At 45.5% G+C, this 24,834-nt stretch overlaps 1 protein-coding gene across 6 annotated transcripts in view; it reads right to left on the bottom strand.

Annotated features, from left to right (window-relative positions):
• The window catches only part of FBXW7 (F-box and WD repeat domain containing 7), a 167,971-nt gene that overhangs the window by 18,266 nt on the left and 124,871 nt on the right, over window positions 1–24,834 (bottom strand). For 5 of the 6 annotated variants that reach the window (XM_083836374.1, XM_083836373.1, XM_083836375.1 and 2 more), the window contains 3 exons: window positions 12,762–12,844; window positions 9,599–9,740; window positions 1,995–2,129 (listed from right to left, as the gene is read on the bottom strand). In XM_083836374.1, the coding sequence (XP_083692500.1) occupies window positions 1,995–2,129; window positions 9,599–9,740; window positions 12,762–12,844 (360 nt within the window). Of the gene's footprint in view, window positions 1–1,994; window positions 2,130–9,598; window positions 9,741–12,761; window positions 12,845–14,680; window positions 14,988–24,834 lie in introns of those variants that run through there. The other variant, XM_083836377.1, reaches the window with a different exon arrangement.

Below are 24,834 nucleotides of genomic sequence, written 5' to 3'. Positions count from 1 at the left end.
TTGGTAGGGAAGCCTGCTTACAGAATTACTGACCCTACCAAATTATTCTTGCTTCCCCCCACTTACTCATCACCCCCTGCTGAAACCAGCGCGAGTGGCAGGGGACAGAAGAGATCTGGGTTAATGATCTTCAAAATGGAGAAGAGATGGATTTAGCTTGTTTTTTTTTGTTTTGTTTTGTTAACTCGGTTAATTTTGGTGACAGTGACTGGGGGCTAGGAAGCAAAAATGATTTAAGCCAGCTTCCATGGCCAAGCCAGCCTTTCATGAAACTAAGCACTTGACAATTCTGGTTTCAAGAGGCAAGAACAACCACTAAAAATAAATAAAATTAAACACATGTATCTTACGGTGGAGTTAAGGAACAAATAAGAGATAAGAAATATTTTACAGCTAAATAGCAAAGCCTTGTTGTGAAGAAATTGCTAAAACTGAATAACAACATGATCATTAGTTACAATGCAACTGCATAACTGGTTGTATTTGAGTTAGTTTTGGCACTAAGTCAGGCAAAGAAAGCTAACTCAGCTGGGAGTTACTGCTATCAATTATTAAGATTTTTGATTTAATAGGAAGTGCAGAAGTGACAAAATATCTTCTGTTTTCCCAAAATCGAGATAGAGTCTTTCTTCCTCTGCCTCTGAACTAAGGCTGCCTTGGGCAGCTTCTTTATGAACGTGGCAACAGCCCAGAGATCTTACTAGACCCTTCTCCTCCCCCAGCATCCCCTACATACATGAAGGCTACCACACAGAGCGCTCTGTAAATACTTACGTCACGTGTACTAAGTCAACATTCACTGCATAAACTGCTTCCGAGCCTTACAAATGCTAACCAGCAAAACCCAAGGGAAGGCTGTGACATTTCCTAATCCACAAAGATATGATAGTAGATAAATGGGAAGAAGGGTCATGTACATCTAAGTATTCCAAAAATAGAACATACACCAGAAAGAATGTTGAGAAATGGAGATGCAGAACAGCCTCCACAGTAAGTAAGGGCATATTAAACATAGCAACCAAATCCCAGCACCAGAGCATCTACTAAGAACTTGCTTTTAAATGTGTTGGTGAATGAAGACTTCCAAATACCAGCCCTCATGGTAAAGTTTCACGTGGCAAACCCAACAGGGAGGTCTGGCAAAAAAAAAAACAATGCACTGCCTCCTCACTCCAGACAACAAAACAAGTTCCCATTTGCTAAAATCAGTTGGGGTGAGAAATATCATTTCTAAGTGAAATGAAATGCATTCATTTAACGATTGTAGCAAACTGGGTTTATAATCCTTCATGTCTAATCCCATGTTCTAGTTGTGAGGACATCAGGGATTACTCTTCTGTGGATGACATTTACTTACACATGCTGCAAAGCACACACTCAAATCTAAGTCTTAGCTTCTCCTTAACCTGATACAATATGATCAGATTTGCCGTAAAGGATTTACTGCAGGATATCTAGTTAATTAGGGCTTGCCTTTATCCTTAGCAAGAAGGGCTTTTCTGGGTTTACTTTGGTTGTTTTTTTCAGTACAGACTTTCAGGTTTAGTTTGTTTAAAATAAATTCAAAACTAACATTAACCAAAAAAATATTACTTAAAGTATTAAACGACAGTGCTTATCCTTACAGAATAATGTGCAGAGAGGCCTTACACCTGGAGGAAATGTGCGTGTGCATTCTATATAAAAGAACTAGTTCTCAAAACAAAAATACAGCCACCAGCCCAATTAAGATACAGAGATATTTGTAAAGTTATGGGGACTTTGTTTAACGGAGTCATCCATATTTCCAGGTATCTAAATGCCTATCAAAACGTAAAGGTATGTTAACGTGAAACGACAGTTATTATGGTATGGCAGTGTATCAACTTACGGACCTTTTTAACATCAGTTTACTTCATTATGTCGGCAAAAATGAACGCCACAATTAGCATGGAAGTATTTAAAAGGTAGCAGATGATGCACTGCCCAGTACTGTATTACCCTGTATTTCTCACCTCTTTTGGGAGCAAGGAAATGAAGTCTCTTTGAAACTGGGGCTCTATCACTTGCATCATGTGTTTTACTTGTGTTGGTTCACAACTGTCAATAAGTTCATCTAAAGCAAGTAATTTCTCTGGTCCACTCCAGCTCTGCAAGAAAATAAAATAATAAAAAGAAAAGAAACATTAAGCGTAGTTTATATTAGTAAGTGCCATTGCTTTTTCAAAAAAAAAAAGACAAGTTAAGTTTCTTTGCTGACCAAAGCATATACAAGCATATAAAAAGCCAGCAAGATAAATGCTCATGTAAATTACACAAAAATGAGAAGTTAATCAACACAAAATATTCCAAATTACTACATTGATTCTTAAGCTAAGAAAGAATTTGTTATACACACACATACAGATTAGCAATTAAATAGATAATAATATTTAATAATAATAATTAAAATAATTAAGCTTCTTTTGAAGTTGATGAAATCTATGCACATATTACTGACAATGAAGGGGTTGCAACAGAACGCGCGCTCTCTCTTTCTCCGTTTTACGTTCAAGTGAGATGACAACTTTTAACCTTAGTGTTTCATCTGATAGACCAAAAATTTTCAGTGGAATGAGAGGAAAGGAAAGAAAAGAAACTTTTTCTAGAAATACGTTGGCTTACTGCCTGCTTATTACTGTGGTGTGTCCCTAAGTGACAATGATGTATTTCAGGATCCTGGCTATAAACCTACGTGTGTTTGTAGGTATCAATTTATACTTGAATAAACAGGGGATTTTGACTGGAAATTTTCTTACTTCACATTTTTACTAATGGGCATCATAAAATTTGAAGATTTTAATAAGGCACTCGTCTGAGAGCATAGCGGATTAGTAGCATCATTTGTGGAAAAAAATTAGAAACTGAATACACTGCACATCTGAAAAGCATGTCTTAAACTCATCTGTGCTCATCAAAAAGTTTAGATTTGTTACATGAGAACAATTTAAAGAAAAAATTATTTCTACTGGAAAAAAAAAACACAACAGCCATTGCTAACTGATTTAGCAACAGAATTAGAGCACGAATAAAGCCTTAGAGAGGAGAGAAAATGAGACATCACAGTTTTTGAGAGCAAATTCACATCCACATTCTTCAATGTCTTCTAGAGTGACATTTACAAGTAAATTAGCACATACAAATTATATTACAGTTATGGTGAGAGGCTAAGAGAAATTATATTTAAAAAAAAGGCAAGATACCTTAGAATTAAGATCTCTACTAATCTGCCATGTATCTAAGGACCTTTACTGCTTATGCTGTACATTCCTGTTCTCTGGATGTGAGCCTGACCATTAACTCGGGTCTCTGCAACACTACAACATGGGCAATTCTGTCAATTTTCTGTACAACAACAAGGCAAGGTAAGGAGAAGGGGGGATTTCTGAAGGAAAAGCAGATAAATATCCTGCTCTACTTGCTGTGAAAAGATCATCGTGTTGCACCATTTTTCTGTGATTAAAGTTTCAAAGCATTGGGAATGCCAAGAGAGGTACCATTTGCCCGAAGGCCGGCCCACCTGGCTTTCAGGTGCCCCTGTGCTCGCAGAGCAGTGAGAGCAGCATGGCGCTGCCTTAGCTCCGGAGGGAGCACGTGCCAGGAGCTACCACCAAGCACTCAGTGCAGTGGCCCAGCCACCCATCTGCACGCTCCTGCTCCACAGCAGGCACACAGGAGGGCCTGACATCTGCCGTGACGGAGGGACAGAGGGGAAGTGGCCGAGGAAGGGAGCTCCCGTGAGCTGAGCCTCTGCACGCACTGCTGGTGACTGGGAACATGGCCTAAGCTGCCAGGAAAGCATTCCCCATCCCCACGCGTGTATTATATCGTCACCGCAAGAGATCCGGGTTTCTGTACCTCAGGTGTTAGTAGATCTCAGGTCGCCAACACCTCACAGTGTTAAAAAGAAACAAATCTCTCAGCATAAATTGCAGCAGTATTGTTACAAATAGCTTTCATTATCAATTTCCTTCGATGGAAACATCCGCATCCCAGAACAGTTCTCCATCTATCAGGCACTGAAGAACTGTTTCTCTCTCCACCTTTCCAATTGTTTGTTCCACTTACCCCAAGCTTTGCTGGTGCTTGGTACAAGCGGTTGGAATCTTTCATCTTAGCTGTCAGCCGCATTTGAATTTAGGAGAATTAAAAAAGGAAAACTAATACCTGTGCTACTTCCTCACGCTCTAAGTTTCCAAGGTCAGCCTACTCTTAATCTATAAGCAGCTACATTAAATTAAAACAAATCAACCCGAATAGCGTTGTGCATTGTTGTGGCAAACATTGATGGCAGTTGTGAACACATTATTAATTAATAATTTCACTGTGCACTATCTGTAACTCTCTTGCATTTCTATTTTTAAAATGCAATTCGGAGCTGCACAGAGAAGAGAACGGAGATGATACAAGAATTGCAAAGAGATGCTACTGAATAAAAGTAGCGCCCCTTTCACCTGTCCAGTCATCGTTACGGGATGGCTATGGGCAGGTACCTAAGGCTCTTTCTAAGCCATCAGCTGCTAACATGTGTTTTTTTCTCTAGGACGTTGTCCCCTCAGTCCCTCACTTAAACAAACAGACCCCCAGCTACGGGCAGGAAGGGTCTGTGAGGGAAGCGCTTGGCAGGAAGAATTCTGATGAAGTGAGTAATCTTGCCAGATGAACACTACCGTTCCCATTAATGAAGGCAAGACTAGGAAATTGGTGTTTCTGGACCCCAAAGCTTGATCTGTTTGCACAAAACTGCATTGAGCAGAAGAAGTTAGTTTGTGGCTTTGATGAGAAACAACAGTGAACAAATATCAAAGGGAAAAAAAAAAAAAAGTAAATGGGTGCCAGACAATTTGCAAAGTTTCAAACGTTTTAGATGACCGGAGAGGCCTGAGACACTTGGGGTAGCGTCCAGAAAACCTTGGGACTTCTACCAGGTGATCCCCTTTCAAATTGAAGATTCTTGTAAAGAACATACTTCATCTGTAAAATGCATGTGTTTAATTTATTTTCCTTGTCTTCAAAACTTAAGCTTAATGTAAAAACTAAACCAAAGCTTTTGTTTCGTGCAGGGGTTCCCCTAGGAAAGGCAGCTCCATGGTTCCTTCACACAGCCCTGAGGAGCCTGACAGAGACTGCTGCTGCTGCTGCTGAGCTCCTTCAGTGATCTGAAATCCTAAGACAAAGCGTCTCCCTCGTCCCTGCCCAGTGCCCCAGGGAGGTCTTGCTTCACCTTTCGTCTGGCTGATGCCATCTCATCATCCAGGATGCTGCTACTGCAACCATGGCACTGCCTACCCGAAAAATATTCCTTCCTTCTCCCCTTCGCTGTTATGCGTGAACCTCTTTCCTTGCTTTTTCAGGCAAGCCAAACAGCTTTCTATCAACATAAACATCTCCGCTGCTTCTACGACTTCTACCTCATCGCTCCCGCCTGACTTGCCTCCTCTCCCTTCATCATCTCCTTCTGTTTCTGTGCCTCTACTCTACCATGAGCTACGCTCTTCTGTCACGCAGCCCCAACCTGTTAACTCCAGTTCGCACAACTCCAGTTTGTAGCAATTAGATCCTTTTTCTGTTCCAGGCATCTCAAGGACAGCTATTTTGAACACGTTACGCCGTGGTACAGTTTTAGGGTGCCGTCCTCTGTCGCTGCGTTCTGCTAACGGAGGTGTGCTGTTTCCCAGAGAGACCCGCAGAGGGGCTGTCGGGGGTCCTGCTGCTGCCCAGCCCCTGGGTTAGTCACCGAGCACCTTGCCATCTCAAAGGTCAGCCTGGTCTGGATAGACGTAGCGCGTAAGCAAAATCCCCTGCAGGAAAGAGCATCTGGAGCAGCGAGCAGCTGGTCACAGCGGAGGGGCTCAGAGCAGTGGGTGCTGCAGCCCCCAGCGAGGAGGACTGCATCTGAACCAGGCTGCGCGTCCCCACCAGATGTGACCTGAGCCTGCCCAGAGGAGCATCGGCTGGTGCAGCCCCTTACGTCCCCGCTGTGGGCCAGAGAATGGCTTCACCTAGAGTTTCCTCCGAAAGGAGGCTAGTTTGTATGTGCCAACACTGCTCTGCAACCCAAGCCAAGGGGAAACGAGCAGGGAAAATTGGGGGATTTGCTTTGAATCTCCACTACTGCTCTGAACCAAGGTGGCAATGGCAAAATGGCCAAAAGCAGCATGTTGCTGCACCATGGATCCTTCCCACTGTGGGTGCAGGGGCTGTGAATCAACACCGAAACCTTGAACTTACACTATGAAGTAGAAGATGCTTTGATGCTGCTTATGATACAATCTTTACCGCCAGCTGCGTGTAAGAGGTGGACCACCCAGTCTCGTACATGTGTGCATTCACAAGCCTCTTTGGAAGAGTAGGACATGAAGAATGGTAAGTAATTTGGTTATGGCAGCCTAGGCAACTCTTTATGTGAAAGAAAGAAACAGTATTCTAGCCAGCCAGAAATGGGAGAAGGATTTTGGACACTATCTAAACCACTGAGAAAACAACGTTTCCAAGCTGCGGTAAAATAATAGCGTTCACTAGTTACTCAGAGTGAGTGCTGTACTTACTGCCTATGGAACAACTTTTCAGCATCACTATGTGCCCTCCAACATATTTCAAGAAAATTCCAAATTTTGTTGATCACGTTACTTAAATAAAACCCAGCAGTGTAAGCACGTGAAGTAGGAAGAATGAAGAGAGAAAAACAGAATGTAATATTTAGAACAGTACTGTCTCTGACTGAGTTTAGCACGCAGCTGATTTTTTTCCTTATGGCAAGCAAGTTGGTGACTTAAAAATATTTCTTGTTCCAAATAAAATAAAAATAGTTTCTTATAAAAGCAAAAATCTTGTAAAGATACACTCGGGCACTGAGTTTTAAAAATCTTATAGTGGACTTTAAAAAGACCTGAAACCAAGAGCCACTGCGAAACAGAAAAAATAAATAGGCCTTTAAGAAATTAAATGGCTTGAACCTATCAAAATGCTTTTCTATTTTTGTTTCCAGACTAACATTTCATTGAAATCAATATACATCTTCATTTTTAAAGGGAAAGTGCAAACACACTTCCAGCTGCTTCTCCTTTCTGCACTAGTTTTTGTCATTTTCACAATAAAAAGCCTAGATCAGCTACAAAACGTAACAGCAGCAATAACATACAAAAATAAGTTCAAACAAAAAACAAGAAAACAAAACTCAGACACACCCACTGTTTTCTTAGTATTTGAGTGGTCTTGCATTTAAATTTGGGAAAAAAAGAAACAAAAAACAAAGGAGAGTGACTGAAGGCCAACGTACAGGTGAGGAACCTCAAAATAACCGAGTATCACTTGTTACTGCTGGCTTCTACGCCAAAGGACAGTTCTACCTTCAAACAGGACATATGTCCAGCTAATGTGCCCCTGGAAATTTAGCTCTAAAATTAATTGGAAATATATTTTCACATAAAATAAGATAGTGCTATTAAACAGGCTTAGGAGGCATGAAGTACATAAAGAAGAAAGGCCTCCCATTTCTGTTTCTGCACAGGAAAATCTTTGTATTGCAAGAATGATGCTACACATGCCAGTTAATTCTGCCCTCTGGGCAGAGTGAGCTCCCCTTACTTTAAGATTGTGCTCTCAACGTTTGACTATTTAGGCCTTGCCCCCTTCATAAAATTCATGTGGAAAATAAAAATGCAGAAAATGAGGTGCTTGGCATTAGCCAAGGAGGTGCAACATTGAAATGCAGCTACGTGGCTCTGAAAGCTTTAGGTTCCAAAATAAGGGACCCCCTTTTGAGAATACAATAGAAACTACCAGTGAGGGTGGTAATCACTGAGTGCTGCTAGCTGGTCTCTAGACATCAAAAAGAGGCCTCTCTCTCTCAAGAGTCCAGATCAGAATCCAGGAATTATTGCTGCGGCTGAGTCTTTTCAAAACCTGAAAGTATCTAATTATGCAGTTAATGGAGAACGTAGTTTCTCCATTAACTAAACCAGTACTTGTGAGCCTAAAATAATAACAACCTAATTATAGGCAAAGTTTCCATGGGCTTGTGGACTTCTTTTCCCAATCCTGACCGAACAGCAAACAACATTGTTTTTGTTACTGTCAAGCGTGTTTGCATCATGCTCTCAAACACTTCAGCCCTTCATAATTTTTTTGAATATGTAACTATTGGTAACTAGTGATCTTCCATCAGAAAATACACATTATGCACTGCACAAAAAACAGCTTTTGTCAGTACAAAGGCTTTAACATTAACAAAATGTAAAAATACAACATCGCATTATATTAAGTACGATATGTACAAAGTACCATTCAAGTCTGATTCCTAACGGTTAAAAGGACATATTTCTATGAACCCTCTTAAAAAAAGATACACGGTACCAATTACATGTGAGCATTTTTAAGAAACTGGATGATGTGTACAAGAATATGTTAATTCCAGACTTCCGCTGTTTTAAGCAGATTATAAATATGTAAAAATAGAGAGGGAATGGAGTTCTACGTTATTATTTTAATGTTCAGAACTGACAGTGATTGAGATCAATGGTACTATGTGGCAGTGTGAATCAAGCCAAAAGCACGCTCCTGCCTGCAAAATTGTATGCTCGCTACTATATCCACAATATTGCTGCTCTATCTTTGAAAATGTCTGTTATCATAACTGAAACCATGCCTCTATTAGTTACTTATGCCTTCTGAAAACATTTTTAGAAGCAACAGTTTATTAATCAAGGGTTGAAGACATAATATTTCCATTTTTGAAATCAATGAATGGGACCCATCCCTACTTCTTAAAAACGGGCAGCGAAGCCGTACAGCCAAGAGCTCTCTGGGATAGAGTTTGTGCCACGGGAACACAGCCCTGCCCCGAAGTGTGTTTCTACTAACACACACAAAATTGGCTTAGCTGCCACCAAACTGGTGTCACGCAGGCTTTGGTTTCTACCTGTAGAACTGTGTACCCCTGCGCCTCACACCACTGGGTATTTTAGTTTTGGGTTTTCTTTTGTCAAATAAAGTTTTAGACATCATTAAGGGCTGTTGGAAAGATACAGCAAGCCTCTTCTCCCTCTCCTTTCAATGTTACATGCGTGTGCCAGCTGACATTGTGTTCAGTACTCAAACATCAGTAAAAATACACACTGAGTTTCCGTTTAACCTATTTTTGCTAAACATTCCTCTGTCTTCTATTCTTAGAAGACACCAGACTTACGGTAAATTTAGTGCTATACCTACGCTGAAGCAAACCACGCACTCACACTTGCTAGTCTCCAAGAGAAAATGTCTCCTGTTAGCTGGAGGCCATGGAGGCAGCCGTTACATGTTGGACAGAATTTGCAGAAAATGTGAAAGCATCAAACAGTATGGGCTATTTTATTAAGAAACCAGAGAAAGTAGTATTTTTTGCGAGTTTCTACAGCAACTAGCTAAAATGGGCAACTGCATTTCCTTGAAGTTGCTGCCCATTTGTTTTTTCAACAGTACACAAAATCAATGACTGAGACATTCCGGGATATACAGCGAGAACTGCCTTTACTGCAGCAGCCCTTGCTTAAATCACAGAGGTAAGCTGCTCCAGATGTCTCTTTCTCTAAGCACTGGTTACCTGAAACATTTTCAGCCATTCCTGAAGGCCTGTGGGTGGCTGCACAGATGTAATGCGGCGCCGCTGCTGTCCCTGGCCGTTAGCTGCCCTCAGGTCCCCAAAAGTCGTAGGCGTGGCAGAGCATGGCACCAGCCCCGTGGTACTAGAACACAAAGAAAAAGTGAAAGCTGCACGTAAAACATGGAGGAACATTTACAACCTAAGGCAGAAGAAGAAACCTAGTGCAGTATTGGCAGCTATTACTTAAAGTCTGAAGCTTCCTGCAAAGGCAACAACATGGGAACGTCCCGTTGGCCGCTCACGGCGCCAGCTCCCTCACGCTCACAAATTCACCTGTTGCTACCACTGCAGTACTGATCTTCCAGCTACAGGGAAACTCCTCCAAGGCCAAAAATCTACTGCTCCATCAACTGGCTGGCAGGTTATCTATAAAGGTGCGTGTTCTTATATCCCTTTCCTTGACAGAGTATGTCCTTTACTGCTGGGCTGCATCTGTGCCTTCCGACCGGTGGTGCCGGGAGCCCGAGCTCCGTCTCACCTGTATGTGACGTGCTATTGCTGCTTCATCCACAAACGGAGAGGTAGCTATTCTTAGCTCTTAATATACTTTTGTTGACGAAGAGCTATTAATATCAAACAATTCTAGCGCCCTGGTGATTGCGACTGGACTTTGAAGTACTCGTATGGAGAATTTTAAAGTTTGTGTGTTGATGGAGTGACACGGGAATTAAAGGGCGGCAAAGTGAAGAGGGAAAAGGAGCCAGAGGTGCTCCCTGAATTACAGTTCAATTTTTTCACTCTGACACGTTAAAAAACAGCTCATTCGTATGGGACAGGGCTTTAAAAAAAGCCAGGATTAAGCTGCTATTGTAGGAGCCTAGAGTCATACAGCTGACTGAGTTCTCTCTTTTTTTTAAACATAATGTAAAGTACTTTGTTCACAGAATGTCAACGTTGTATTCCCCACCACGAAATCTGGAACTCTGCTATAGTGTTTTCAAAAGCATTAAAATTTTAAATGCAGTCGTGGGACTCCAAAAAAAAAAACAGCAACAAAAAACAACCCAAACCCTTTGCTTTTATTTATGATAAACCCAACTTTTTATCAGGTATTTATTCAGGGGGTTTACTGACATTTCACTGGCTAGAGGAATAGCTTTGAATGATGCAAGGCAGGCCCATTTTAATACGTATCTCATCAAAATCTACACATCTTCCACCCTTTATTCTTCCTTGTTCAGAAGGACAATCGTAGCTTGTTCTAGCATTTACCCAGGCTGGTAAAGAAAAGTAAAGAATGGTTTGAATAGACTTTCTGATGATAATTTCACCAAGCAGTAATAGAAACAGAAGGTGATACCAAAATACTGTTTCACAGATCAGGGATCCTCTTAATGACGTTTGTTTACTGGCTTTACCTGTTATATACAAACAAAGTTAATCAGAACTGTCAATTTTAAAGAGCGTCTGATCCTATGGAAAATGAACCAAGCAGACACAAGAGCCACATCGTTTGCCTAAATATTATTACAGAAAATATAAGCAAACAGTTTAGGAGAGAGGATCAGATGTTATTTAAGGATTCTTTTATGTCAATAATGACTCAAAATCCAAGCAATGACAGCAGAAAGTGTTTTCTTTTTTTTTTAAACAAAATCTGTAAATACAGCCTACTCATTCTCATCACCTGTACAGAGACCCTGCAGAAGGCCTCTCATTTAGGCTTCAGAATAAGGCCCTTAACTTTGGCTTATACTGGGTCTGAGCAATACGTAGCCTTGAGCTTGCCTCACTACGACAGTTACACCTTAATTCCTTCTGCAGTGAACTGATTCTCATTCAAAGACCTTATTCCAAGTAAGATCTAAAAGTCTCTTTCTTTGACCTGAGATTAAGCCAGCAGGCTTTTGTTCCTGCTGTATTTTTCTGTTTGCTCTCATTCACCTGCAGCAGGCAGGCAGGTTTCTGCGGAAGCTGGACAAGCACAGCGGTTCCTTTGAGCGCGACAGATTCGCTTGCCAAGAAGCGCCCCTTCCTTGGTCCGGGGCTGTTTACTTTTACCTGAGTGCAGAGAACGGCGTGTCGCACCAGGAACCACCCGGTGGATGAATGAGAGTGTTTTTCCACTAGAATAATGGAAAGGCCTGGAGAAACTACCAATGCACGAGACGTGGGAGCTGCAACACGTGCTTCTCGGCTGCCTCTTTTTCTCTGCTGCAGCGTTTCTGTCTGAAAAGCAACCAGGGAACCTGTTTTCCCTCACTGTCCTAACTTTTTTCTCATCGCCTGCTAACCCTCTTAAAGGAAGGGAAATCAAATGCACGTTACTCTTGAAAGACCCATCGGTGACTGAACGCTACAACACTATTCACAGAAATAACGTCCCCAGCCAGTGTTAGGCGGCAAGCACGATGCTTGTGGGAGGGCTGATGCTTCTTACGGGGGAAACACGTGTGATGGTGTAAGCTCCAAAATGATGGGAAGCAGTGCAGCACCAGAGCACAATCGTTATGGCAACTATGTAGTAGGACCTGCAGTTGTAAGGCATGCACGCAGGGCCCTGCTCGGCCGCCTCCCCTCGTGCTCAGGAGCGCTTTGCCCTGCGAGGCATCTGACCCCACACGTGCCGCTGTCTGCGCGAAGCGGTGCCGCTCCGGAGTAGTACGGAAGCAGGCTGGAGGAGCCCTTGATAATTTCACATCGTGGGTAACAAGTACGTGTGTGTTCCCGTTCGGATCAGATGGTCTGCTCTGCCTACATAAATTTCCATTCTCTCATTCCTGTTGCCATAGCAAAGTGATACATTTGATCACAGTTTGTAATAGGGTTTATCATTATGTCCCTTTTTAACAATCTGATTGATTTTATTCCCAGGAATGCCTCAGTCCTCAAAAAGTCTCCAAGTAAATGGGCGTGCTATATTTAGAATCAAACACAAACCTCAACCGAAGAAATGCAAGTCTGGCTACTTCATTAAAACTTATCTTCAGTGTAGGTGATTTAAATTAGCTAAGCAGTACATGAACAGTGAGCGATACCACCCCTTCCTCCGCTTTGCAGTGCTTTAACATGGAGAGGAGCTACGAAGCAGGCTTAGCGAGACTGGAAAGATGGGATACATGCAAGAATCACGACCCAGTGGTCTGTTATTGCATTTAATTACCTTGTGTACTCTGAGACTTTGCAGGGTTTCTTTCCCAGAGAGAAAGAACGGACCTCGGAGCCATGGTCCAACTTTCTCTTCATCTGCAAGGTGAGGGAAAAGAGCAACAAGATGGTTTTAGTTACATGGTCAGCCTTACTTACGCATACTTCTGTAAAACAAATCCGTTTTTACTTTTTACTTGAATAGCGGATTTCAACAAAGTTAGCACTCACAAGATTATTTAAAGCAACATTTTAGTTTCTGGCTTTAACTTTAAACAATATTTGATACATGTTTTTATACGGTACATGGATACAGTAATGCTGTTTTGAGGTCCCAAACCCACTGGAATTACATTCCTTTTATTTTCAAAGGCAAATGTTTAAAAGTGCGCAGAACTCGGTGCTGCTTTATTTACTGAACTGCTCTCTCCCTGTTCCCCAGGGAGGGGAGGGAAAGAACCAAACCACCTCCTTCATTCTCCGTGTCCAGGTTCACTGCTAAAAGTCTCACACAAACGGTTAAATGTCAGATAACGTGTCTGCATTATAAAACAAATACCATTTTATGGCCTAAAAAATTGCAAATACATCTTTTCTTTTGCCCGGCACCCTTTATTTTCAAGTTGCACACTGGAAGCATTTATAAAACTGACCGAAAGAGTAACAGACATTTTTTTCAAAAAGGCTAAGGATGAAACCCGGTAAATCTCAGCCTTGAATGTCACCCACAATTAGATGTGATCAAAACCAAATAATGAGCAGGGCAGCTGCTAAAAGGGGAAGCCAGTCTGCAAAAATTACCAGCGAGATGGAAACCAGTGAAAGCCATATTTACCCAGCCAGACAAATAAAGATTACTTTCTACATATTTGGGCAATCTTTAACCACGGGCTTTTGGACTCAGCGAGATGTCGTGATGCTAAATGCAGTTTCTGTGGGTTTTGTTGGTTTTCATTTTCTTTCCTTTTTTTTAAAAAAAAAAAAAAAAAAAAGATGTGATACACCAGAGCACTTGAACCAGCAGAAGGATACTTACTGCTGCTTACAACTGCAAGCTGCAGAACGCAGGAACTACCTGTGTAACAACTGGGACTTTAATTTTACCATTTTCTTTTTTTTTTTCCTCCAAAATTTCATTTTTAGATACACTGTTTAAAAGTTGGTATCTTACATAAACCACTGATTTGATCTTTTCTAATATTGTGCTGGGATATATTTAACCATTTATCGTATCGATCTACCTGTATAAAAAATAACCAAATTAAACCCAAACAAGCAGGATGATGATCCATATCGCGTTGTCTTGTATATACATATATTTTTTTTTTTAACTTTTCAAATACCTTCGGGGCTTTCCCTGCAGAAAGCCATCGAGGACCAGGGGCTGAGCGCGGCTCCCGGAGGCAGCGAGGCTGAGGTTTAACCCCGCGCGGTCTCGCAGCAGCAGCAGGAGCGGCTGGCCCCAGAGCCCCGCTCTGCGGCCGCGCCTCACCCGGGACGCGGCTCGGCGTTTCCCCACGCCAGCGCGGGACCGGAGCCACCCCGGGGGCACCCGAGGCACCGGCCTCGCCCCGGCCGTTCCCCGAGCCCCGGAGGAGCACCCGCCGGCCGGGCGGCGCGGGATAACGCCACCAGGCAGCGCGCTGCGGGCACGGCTCGGGCTCCGTGCGGGCACCGCCGGGGCTCCCCCGCGGCACACCCGCAGCGCGCCCCGGGAGCGCCGGGCGCGGGGCACCCCGCGGCTCCCCGCCGCCGCTTTCGGGCTCGTTTCCCGCTATTTCGGGCAACTTTCTCCCCGCGGCGGCCGCGCGGCCGACGGGAGGGGGCAAAACTTTGTCGGCGGCCGCCGGCGGAGGGCAGGCGGCGGGGCGGGACGTGACCGGGGGGGTGCCGGGGGGGTGCCGGGTGCGCAGTGCGGCCCCGCGGCGCACTCACTTTGTAGAAGATCATCTTGAGGGTGCCGTAGAAGCCCATGGCGTCGGCGCGCTTCCCCCTGCGCGCCCGGCGGCCGGGCAGGCGCTGGCAGTAGAGCCCCTTCTCCGGCAGGTAGGTCACCGCCTCCCGACCCGACATGCTCGGCCGAGGCGGCGCCGGCGGCGGGGACCCGCGGGGCGGCCCGGCACGGCACGGCCCGGTCCTGTCCGGCAAGGCACGGCTCGGCACGGCCCTGCCCGGCTGCCTGCGCCGCGCCGAGCCCGGCTCCCTGCCCGCCGGCCTCGCTCCCTCCTCCTTCTCCTTCTCCTCCTCCTCCTCCTCCCTGCTGCCTGCCGGCCTCCAGCGCCCGCCCCGTCCCTCCTCCCGCCGCCTCCGCAGCGCGCCTCGCCTCGCCGCGGCACTGCGGCCCGGGGGGCTGGGGAGCGCCCGCCCCGCCCCGCAGCGCCCGGCACGGCCCCCGGCACGGCCCCCGGCACGGCCCCCGGCACGGCCCGGCTCGGCTCCCATCGGGTCGGCAACGCAGGGCACCGCACCGCACCGCACCGCACCGAAGGGGATCCCCGCGGCGCTGATGGGGCCGCCGCCGCTGCCCCCCCCCCGCCGAGGAAAGGCGCTGGGGTGGGCTGGGGGGAAATAAAAATAATGGTAGCAGTGATAATAATGATAATAATCATCATAAAGATGGAGAAGGAGGCGCTGGTTTATAACAACATGTGGCTGGGGCTGCTGGAGTTGAAGCCCCCGGCTCCAGGCGTTACATAAGGAGCGCTAAAACACGGACCCAGGGGAGCGGCGAAGCTGCAGCAGGCGAGGGCTGGTGGCGGGGAGACCCACAGCAGGGCCTGCTGCCCTCGGGGGGCTGAAGCACCCAGCGCCCGGGGCCCATCTTCACCAGCAACCCCTGGGCCAGATCCTCCCAGCACCTCAGCACCAGCCCCAGACCTCCAAGTGCTAAGGAGCACTCCTTGTCCTGGGGCTTCCCACTTGTGCGCATCCCTGACTCTGCCCCATTCACCCCTATGCTTACATTCAAGGGCACTGAGTCCCGCAGGTGAGGGGTTGATGCTTGGACAGACAGCTGCCACCAGGCTTTCAGACAGACACCAGCCACCGGGCAGCCTGGTTTAGGTCCCATACAGCCACCTGAAGTGAGACACTCCAGCTTCTGCAATTTTCCCTGTTCGCTTCTGCCAAGTTTTCTGCCTGAGTAGTTAAAAAAAACAAAAAAGGGGGTGCCGAGCACCTCCAGGACATGGGCTGAAAACGCATTCACCTGTGTTTGTGCCCAGCAGCAGAGGGGCTCAGCAGCAGCCGTGCAGCTGCTCCTGGCGGCCAGAGGGGAACCCTCTTTTCCCTGCCGCACCAAGTGGTATGGAAGAGAGCACGCATGTAAAGGAGAGGCACTGCTTTCTGCAAGAGCCTTCACCTTCCTCATCAGTGCTTAAACAACTCCTCATCTTCACTGTTACTTCAGTGCGGGTGAGCGCGGCAGCGAGGTGTTGGCGCACAGACGAGGTGAAGGCACCGCACCATGGCAGGCGAGGACGGCTTCGCACAGCGTCAGCCATCTCCAGCCAGCCCCGAGCCCTCGCTTCTCCCTCTCCCAGTGAAATGGCTCTGCCCATCAAACCTCGGCATTTATGCCATTACCCGTTAAACTGCAGTGCTGTATATTTTATGAGAACAAAATGGTCTTGAGTTGACTCCGTACCTCAGACGTGAAGAGAGCTGTACATATCCCTGGAGACTATTACTGTCTTCCTCTGCGAGCGCATCACATGCGGAGGGGAAGGAAAAAAACCCACACAGGCTGCGCGTACACACGAAATCATCACAGGAAGAAAATTAATACCCAAATCACCAGGCACGAAGGAAGCTGAACGTTGCCGCTGTGGGATGCGGGACTTCAGGCAGGGGCACACGTAAGGCACCCTGCCACGCTCCTGGTGCCCCTGCCCACCCGACACGGAGGGGGTGGCACCCCGGGGTGTCCCAGCGGGTGCTGGCAGGAGAGCCCCGGGAGCAGCCTCTGCTCTCCTCTCCCCTGCCCACGGACAAGCGCAACCTGACAGCGTGACTGGATTTCTCTTTTGAACAAGATGTGCTTCAGAGTAAGCAGTCAATGAGTTGAATAATGATTAGAAATTACTATTTTCCTCTCTTTCAGAGTATTGCTATTGCTGATTCCTTCTCTTTTGATAATGACTGGCAGATAGTCTCTCACGGTTAAAAAAAATCACTGACTTAACTGCTATGCTCTGTGCCGCGGTCGGGGCCCGTGCAGAAACCCCAACATCCACTTGCCAGCGGTGCAGCACTCGGTACATCAGATATTTATGCACACAAAGGGTTTCGGGTTCTTCCTAATTTTAGCTGCAGATACCACTGACAGATTTTGACATTTTAATGGTGACTGTCTTTCGTCTAGCAGTCTACCTTCCTGAGAGCACAAGACAAAAGCTGCACACGGATCTCTCCCACCTGATGTTTTTCTCTACAGCTTTACCACCTCCTCCCAAACAGTGGCCCACCCCCCTCTGTGCATCTCAGGGTAGCAGCAGGTCCCAGCGGGGCACCTGCTCTTCCCCCAAGCCCCAGGAGAGCCCCTCTGGCTCCTGCTCCCACCTCTCCCTTGAGAGGGTTTTTGCCCCCTCCCTTGCCTTGAACTCCCCCCATCCTTGGGGGCAGCTCAGCATCACAAGCACGCCACGGTCTCAGTCGCAAGGAACAGCGCGAGGAATGATTTAAGGCCTTGCGCAAGCAGAGGAGAACTGACACAACCACGAAGACTCAGCAGCGCTGCAGGTCACGCAGCTCCACTCTGCATCTTCCTGGAAAACCTAACGGGGACAAATAAGTCCCCGACTCCTCCGACGCTTCTGGGAGCCCAACAGCAGAGACGGTGCCTCCATTTATATCCTTCCTGACATTTGCAATAATCTTTACTGCAGTAACTTAACGTGCTCCAAGCGCACTTAATGGCATCAAGTAAATGCTCCTCGCAAATGAACATACATTGGGGCAGACTATAGTTAGCAAAACAACTTTAAGAGAAAAATCCAAAATCGCTGTGTTTCCCCGTTTCATATGCATTCAATTTCAAAGGTTGGCTTTATTTTGTTTCAGCTGAAGATAAGTTTTCAAGTTTTTAAAACCACAATCAGCGTATAACTCATGACATTTCAAAAAAATGTCTCCACCAAAATTACATAGTTTCCAGTGGACACAAGTCCAATCTTCTTCCCCGTCAGTCCTGCCAGCTCTTAATTAATAAAAGTTCACATCATCCAATTCTTTTCCTGTTGGCACCATTTCTAGCACCTTTACCAGTTTGTCATGTGGCATGCTGTAATTAAGACCGTCTATTACTCCTAATGAAAGGCTGGAATGCATTGCAGAAATCGCCCGCGGAGCTGTGTAATCCCCAGAAGAACGGAGATCCCGGCACAACGGACCAAAGGAAACAGCATTTTGGGGTTTTGGCTGGAGAAACATCTCGGGGCGGGGAGGCGGCGGGGCGGTCTGGCTGCGGCGGGGACACGCAGCACGCCTGCGTGCGTGGCTGGCATTTCACACGCACATATGGGCCCTGCGAGCAGAATGTGTGCGGGAGGAGCTGTGGAGCAATATGGTTTGGTATCTCCATTAATATTGGTAAATGCATCACTCGAGACGCTGCCAGGAGGGATTCTGTGTACTCGGCACACTCGGCAGACATTTAGCAGACTGCCTCCTTTGGAGACGCTGCTGAGGGGTTTTTGTGTGGTGTCTAATAGGATTGCTTTCCCCTCACCCCCGGAACTCAGGAAACCAAACGCCCTAATCAAGTGGGGCCAAACCCCCGGCTGCCTGTGATTTAGCCCAGAGGCAGCAGCGAAGGCCCAGGAAGGACAGTCAGGCTTCGCTATTCTTCCCCTTTTCAAATCTGGTCCGGCCTGTGTTTTAAAGACTTCCCTTCTGCTCCTAATCGAGTTAGGGCAGCTGCAGCACTCAGCGCTTTGTCTTCTATATTTGACCTCTCCATCCGACCACAGACTTCATTTAATTTGCCAAATGCTCCCGTTCAGGCAAGAACCCGGCCCCACGGAGAGGTACTTCTGCCATCTGCTTTCGACATTTAACTGCAGCTTCGGCTCTTAAACGTAGGTGTGCTGAAGTGAGCTCCCCGTTCAAGCCAACGAGCAAGGCAGATGCTAGGGCCTAACTTGTGTGAGGTCTTGGAAGCGGAGGAAAAATACACCCCATAACAAGTGTTAAGCATGTAATTCAACAAAGTAATTCAGGGCAGGCCTTTCCCCTGCAAAAGGGCACTGCTATTACTGTCAAACCTCTTTTTTTTAACGCATTATGAACCAAGCCAATGGGATTTTGGAAAGCCCATGTTTTCATGGTTTCCCCCAGTTTGGCTCAGGCCAGGCAATGACCTTGAGGCTGTCACCTCTGTTTTACAATTTATTAGCCATCACCCTGCGCGTGAAGGAGGAAGGAAAGGTACCTGGGCTCCCAGGAGTGCAGTTTAGATGGAGGAATCTGTAATCCATTTACCTGCCATTTCAGTGGGAGGCTCAGCACGGCCCGTGACAGCAGGTTTGCCTCACGTAGGTACAGACAGAAATGTAAGCTTATGAGCTCACGGCGTACAAGTCAAACAATCCTGCTTCACTGCCCTGCAACGTGTACTGATCACTACATTACTGATCAATAACCCATTCTTGCAGAACTGAGGGACCTGAAGTTTGGGGTGAAGTAAGGCAAGCAACAGGAAGAACACCACACGAGGAAGGAGGCACTACACTAAATTGCACATTGTCTTCAAAGGCTTACTTAAATGCAGCAGGAAAGACATTATCAAGTATGATAGGTGTTACTAAATTGTTTTACTAATTATATAATGTTTCTTGGCAAAGCATTTTGAATACTGCTTTCAAACTGATATTTTCCACACATTATTATTCCTTATTCCCATGCAAAGCAAGGCATTGTAGTTAACAAAACTGTAAACAGCCTGTAAGTTATTTTTCTTCCAGGGATGGAAAAAGGCATAGACAGCACCTGAATATTACTATTAATAAATCCTGATTTTATGAGATCGGTACGAACTTTATGCACACTGCTTTCAAAGGTATATTATCTGTAGCAGAGATTCCCCATAAACCTGGGGGCTGTTGTGCAGCCAGCTCAGGCTGCCCCCCTCCCTGTTTGCCCAGCCACGCAGACATTTGTGCCCCTGTTGTCAGAGGTACAGATGTCTCACTCACTTCCCTCCCCACGGAAGAGCCACAGCAAGTGCCTGCCACGCTGCAGCCTCGGGTGAACTGATAAGAACCATGCTTTAGGCTTTGTCCTCCCTGCCAGGGGGCTGTATTGTTACCATGGAGCGACCCGGTTGCACTAAAAAAACATACTTAAGCTGCTGTCAAACAGAAATGGACACGAAAACATTACGGTTTCACCGTAAAACAAGCACAACAAGGTGAACCACAGGCTGGGGGTATAATGTCAACCTTCCTTAAACACGTCATGTTACAACTCCAGGGAGCTTGTCTCATTAGAACTGGGTATTATTTCTCTGCAAAAACAAAACATTTGCTTCCCAAAGCCTCTTCTTTTTTCCCCCCCTTGTTAAAGAAAAAGATAAAATGAAAACAGAAATATCAGTGGAGACAGGCTTCATGTTGCTTTTAATCCCCTGTGGCAGTAACCACATGCAACTTACCTACACAGAAGTCTCGTAGGGTTTGTTTAAAAACTAGCAATACTATCTCATAATAAAGATTTTCATAATGCATATTGTAAGGAGGAGAATTACGGTCGCTAATGCAACCTGCACTTTCACGTATTCGACTGCTTTCAGTGCAACAGGACCATTAGGAGTTGTGCTTGGTTTCTGCAGAGCATTAGTACCTGACTCGTGTTTCAAAGGAAGGAGGAGGTATTACACATAATGCATCTTGCCAAGCATTCGCTAATGGCAGCAGGTCTTCTTAAGAACTGCATCTTCTTTCATTGTACTCCTATTAAAGTTAACTGTAATCTGTTTATTATATCATTACACTCAATACATTGCAAGATGAGCTCTATTTCTGGAAGCAGCAGTAGCTGCGTTAATCACTCATGTTCGTGTTGCACGGGGCATTGAGCTTCTGTGGCACAGCCTGGACTAACGCAGGCACGCAGCTCGGGCAACACCCCAGGGCAGCCCAAGCCTTGCTCCTCGTGTGCTCTTACAGCCACCTGCTAGCACGTCACCCCCCGGGCTCCACATTTAATAGCTCTGTATTCCTGCTATGATCATTTCACAGATTCTGCCTGTGCTGAGTGCGCCAGACGTGGTCCGTAAAGTTAGCAAAACGTGTGCTTGAGACTTGCTCAATCCTACCTCCTATGCACGAGGCACGAGCCCTTCTTGCTGACCAATGCACGACAAGCACAATACTAAAAACAAACAAACAAACAAAAAACCACAACCAAACATACTAACTTTTTTTTTTCCCCAACATTTCAGCCATAGAACTGGGCTGGATTTGTTTGTTTATATCGACAAGAACGTTTCCAAATTAATGAAACGGGCATTTCTGTCTTTGAACACCGGCAGTCAAACTGTTTTCACTCAAATATGAGCAGGTTGGGAAACCAGCTTTGTACGGAAGAAGAAAGGTCTGCTCTGTCGTGGAGGGATTTCCAAAAAAAGTCTGTGGTTTGCACAGAATACCAATAGAGCACTGGTATCTTACTGCCTGTTGTCTGATAAGTTATTTTCTTTGGAGATAGCTTAATTTTGATTGCCAAGGGAAGCGCTTGTTTATCTGGCACAATATAAAGAAATCTATTTACAAAACAGTTCCTGCCCCCCCCGTCTGTGGTCCATGAGAATGATAAGGGCGTTAGTGGCGAGCCCTCGGGCTACAGACAGAAGAATTCCTGGAATTACAGATTATACCAGAGGGATTTAGGAAGAATTTGAAGAATAAACTGTTAAAAATGTCAAATTCATTTTCCTAACTGTACTACTTAAAGAGCGTATAAAGGTTATAAAACCAAGCGTTCAAGGGAGTTTGAGATGACAGATGCAAGATACTTTTACTCCTAAAAAGCTGCTTACCAAGACAGCCCGGTGCAGGGTGCATGCTAAATACAACAGAGGATCTGTGGAAAAGCCTCCTATTCATTTAGGATATGCTGTTGGTACTCACTTGCACTTGCCTCAAGTTTGCAAAGGCAAACCTGCAAATGTTTGTAGCATCCTGCAGGACCCTGTAACGCAGAAGGGAATTTAGCTTTCCCCCGTACCACCTGGCATCGGCATCTCCCCATTCCCCACTTGGGGCCACATCTTCCACAGAGCAGCTGGCAGCAGCCCCTCGGGGGAGCTTTGCCCCCCTGTCTTTGGCTACCACACCACCGGGTGAGTGCAGGGGCAGGACAACAGGTTTGTCTGGTGGGACACAGGTCCCTCATGGCCTGGGGCATCCCTGGTACGTGTGAGGGGTTGTTTTCCTTCACACAGCTGCAGACAGTCACTGTGCCCCACTGGCGAGCACCAGCAGCGTTTAGAAAGGGGACCGGGAACTCGCCCACCTTCCCCACGGCCCCTGATGTGCAGCCACGACGACTCGGGGAGCCCTCCCCGAGTTGGTTTCTTGCCCTGAGCGCATTCCCTGGGCTGCAGGGGGAATGGTTGCCAAACCTCTGCAAACAGAAAGGCATGCCAAGCATGCCGGGGTCACACCAGGCTCTTTGAAGCCTCTCTAACCCACTGTCTTTAACCTTACGCTGTGCAATTTTGCATCAAAAGGGAGCAGCTAGCAGGCTAGGAAACCTGCCCAATCTAAACAAACTCTTCCTTGAACAGGTGCTTCGAGTCTAGAAACCAGATAGCACGCCTGTCTGCCTCCAGAAGAAACGCAGCACTGCGTAATTAAGGGTAAGCAGTCCCTCATCCAGAGCAGAGGGGGGAGAGTTTAAGCACTTTTTTTTCTTCACTGTATCTAGCATTATGTAAGATTAGGGATAAATACCTCTAATACAGTCAGGCCCAGAACTGGTATTGATAATAGAAACCTCTCATAAGTGCAAAAGGTATGAAATTAGGTGGCAGGGAGGCAAGACCTACAGCGTACAAAGAAAAATGCCCATTGCTTGCCATTGTGGTCCAAGCTTCTTTTGGAAAACCGCTTTCTTCAGTAAAAGTTTATACTCCCTATATCAAGACATAACATTTATACTTGAATTACAGAAATTGCAACACATAAAACTGTTTCTACCGTTGTTTCTACCACATACTGCAACCTCAACATATCTCCAGACTTTAACCCGTTCTCCAAAACATGCCAACTTGGCAGGTCAGTGTAATGCAACTGGTGAGCTCCCTAAACCAAAGCCATGCACTGTGGGATAAGCGGCAAGTTAGTTATCTAAATTCCTGGGTTTTGAAACTTACAATTTCTTTATTTATAGACAGGATGGAGTAAATTAGAGATTTCAGGAGTATTTGGCTTTCACTTGTAACCACAAAATTAGATGGCAACCATGGTTTTAAAATCTGTAATGTTACGTAGACACTTAGTATTTCTTAAACCCGGTTACTAATGTGAATGTAGCCCATCTGATGGTACTGAGTTACTAAAAAAAAAAATGCAACTAATGGAATGCTACAAAGCAAAATCTCTAGGAACAGTCTAAGCCACCAATGTGGTAGGCTGTATGGGGAAAGCTTATTCTTTGCATCTTTACTCTTTTAATATTCTAGAAAGATACAAAATATTACAAATTATTATTTGAAATTAGTACACAAGAAGGATTAGAGATGCTGCAAAGCCTACGCAAATATACATCTTGATTCCTATTCCTTTTCTTTTACTGAAAGCAATTGCTAAAGCATGTTATGAGCTAACATTGCTAAAGTTATGCTAGAGATCTTCTGACCAAACTCTAGGGTGTTTTTTGTTTGTTTGTTTTTCTGCTTTCCTTTTATCATCATATTCCATCTCTAACATTCAATCAATGCCAAACGGGTTTAGGTAGGCCAGCCTTTCTCACAGAAACGGAAAAAGAAATCCCGCTATATACGTCACATGCCCGCTGGTGTTACAGGGAAAGACTGAATGGAAGAAGAAAAGGGAAGCAGGAGGGCGGAGTACAAGAGCACCAGCCTGCAGCTTGGTATTTAGCAGAAGCTTCTGCTTTCTAAGCAGAAAGTTGGCAAAATCTCAGCGCAAAGCACCATTAGGGTCCCTGGAATATAATATCTTCAGCACAAGCTTCGCACGTTGTGTTGTTTGATTTCCTTCATCGAATCCATACGCAGAACAAACCAGTGCCTTGAAAAGCAGCCAAATCTGAATAATCTCCATTTTACTATCTACCTCCAGCAAAATGTGCTACAGGCCACTGACCAAATCATTTGCATATCAACCTAAATTTAAATGTCTATACAGCTACTTAAATGTGGTCCTGCTCCGGTTGTGAGCTGAATTTCTCCTTGGGACGAGATTTGAAAGCGTTCACTTTTGTCCCCTGTAAAGTCATCAGTGATGATTAGGAATATTTGATGTAAAGGAAAATTCTGGGAAGAATTCATTTCCTGCTTGTATAAATACATTTCCCCATAAAAATATTTGACAAAAACAGCCTTAACGGAATACTACAACTCATTCACATACTCTCGAATAAAGTGATTTAAATTGGCAAGAACAAAGTTTAAATACACTTCTTCCCTGCTAGCCGTCCACAGCTTTTTACGGCCTGCAGGGACAGGTATGACTCATGCCTGTGCTGTTCTTCAAACGCTCTATTTTAAAATGCAGATTTTTTCCACTGGTCTATTGTGCCCTACAAGTAACTGCAAACTGAAAGAGACTAAAATTAGAAGACAGACCACTATCGCCGGAGAGATTAGAAGCTCCTAGGCTGTGTTGATTCAAAAAGCAGAATTGGTTGACCAATGTGAGGGAATCTTTTATGTTTACTCCTGCTAGAATTTGTCAAACTTCATTCAAAGTCCCTCCTGGCTACAAATTATTTGAAATCCATGTGTTTAGGAACAGAAGGTGGCCTCCAGATTTGCATGCAACATTGTACTGAGTAACCCTCTCATTTTCTGGTATGCAGGACAAAGAAAAAAAAAAAAGGTGCTCACCCTAACCTAGGTCAAT

This window comes from Anser anser, assembly GCF_964211835.1.
Source record: "Anser anser genome assembly, chromosome: 4".
Taxonomy (NCBI): domain Eukaryota; kingdom Metazoa; phylum Chordata; class Aves; order Anseriformes; family Anatidae; genus Anser; species Anser anser.
This window is presented reverse-complemented; position numbering and strand designations above follow the sequence as displayed.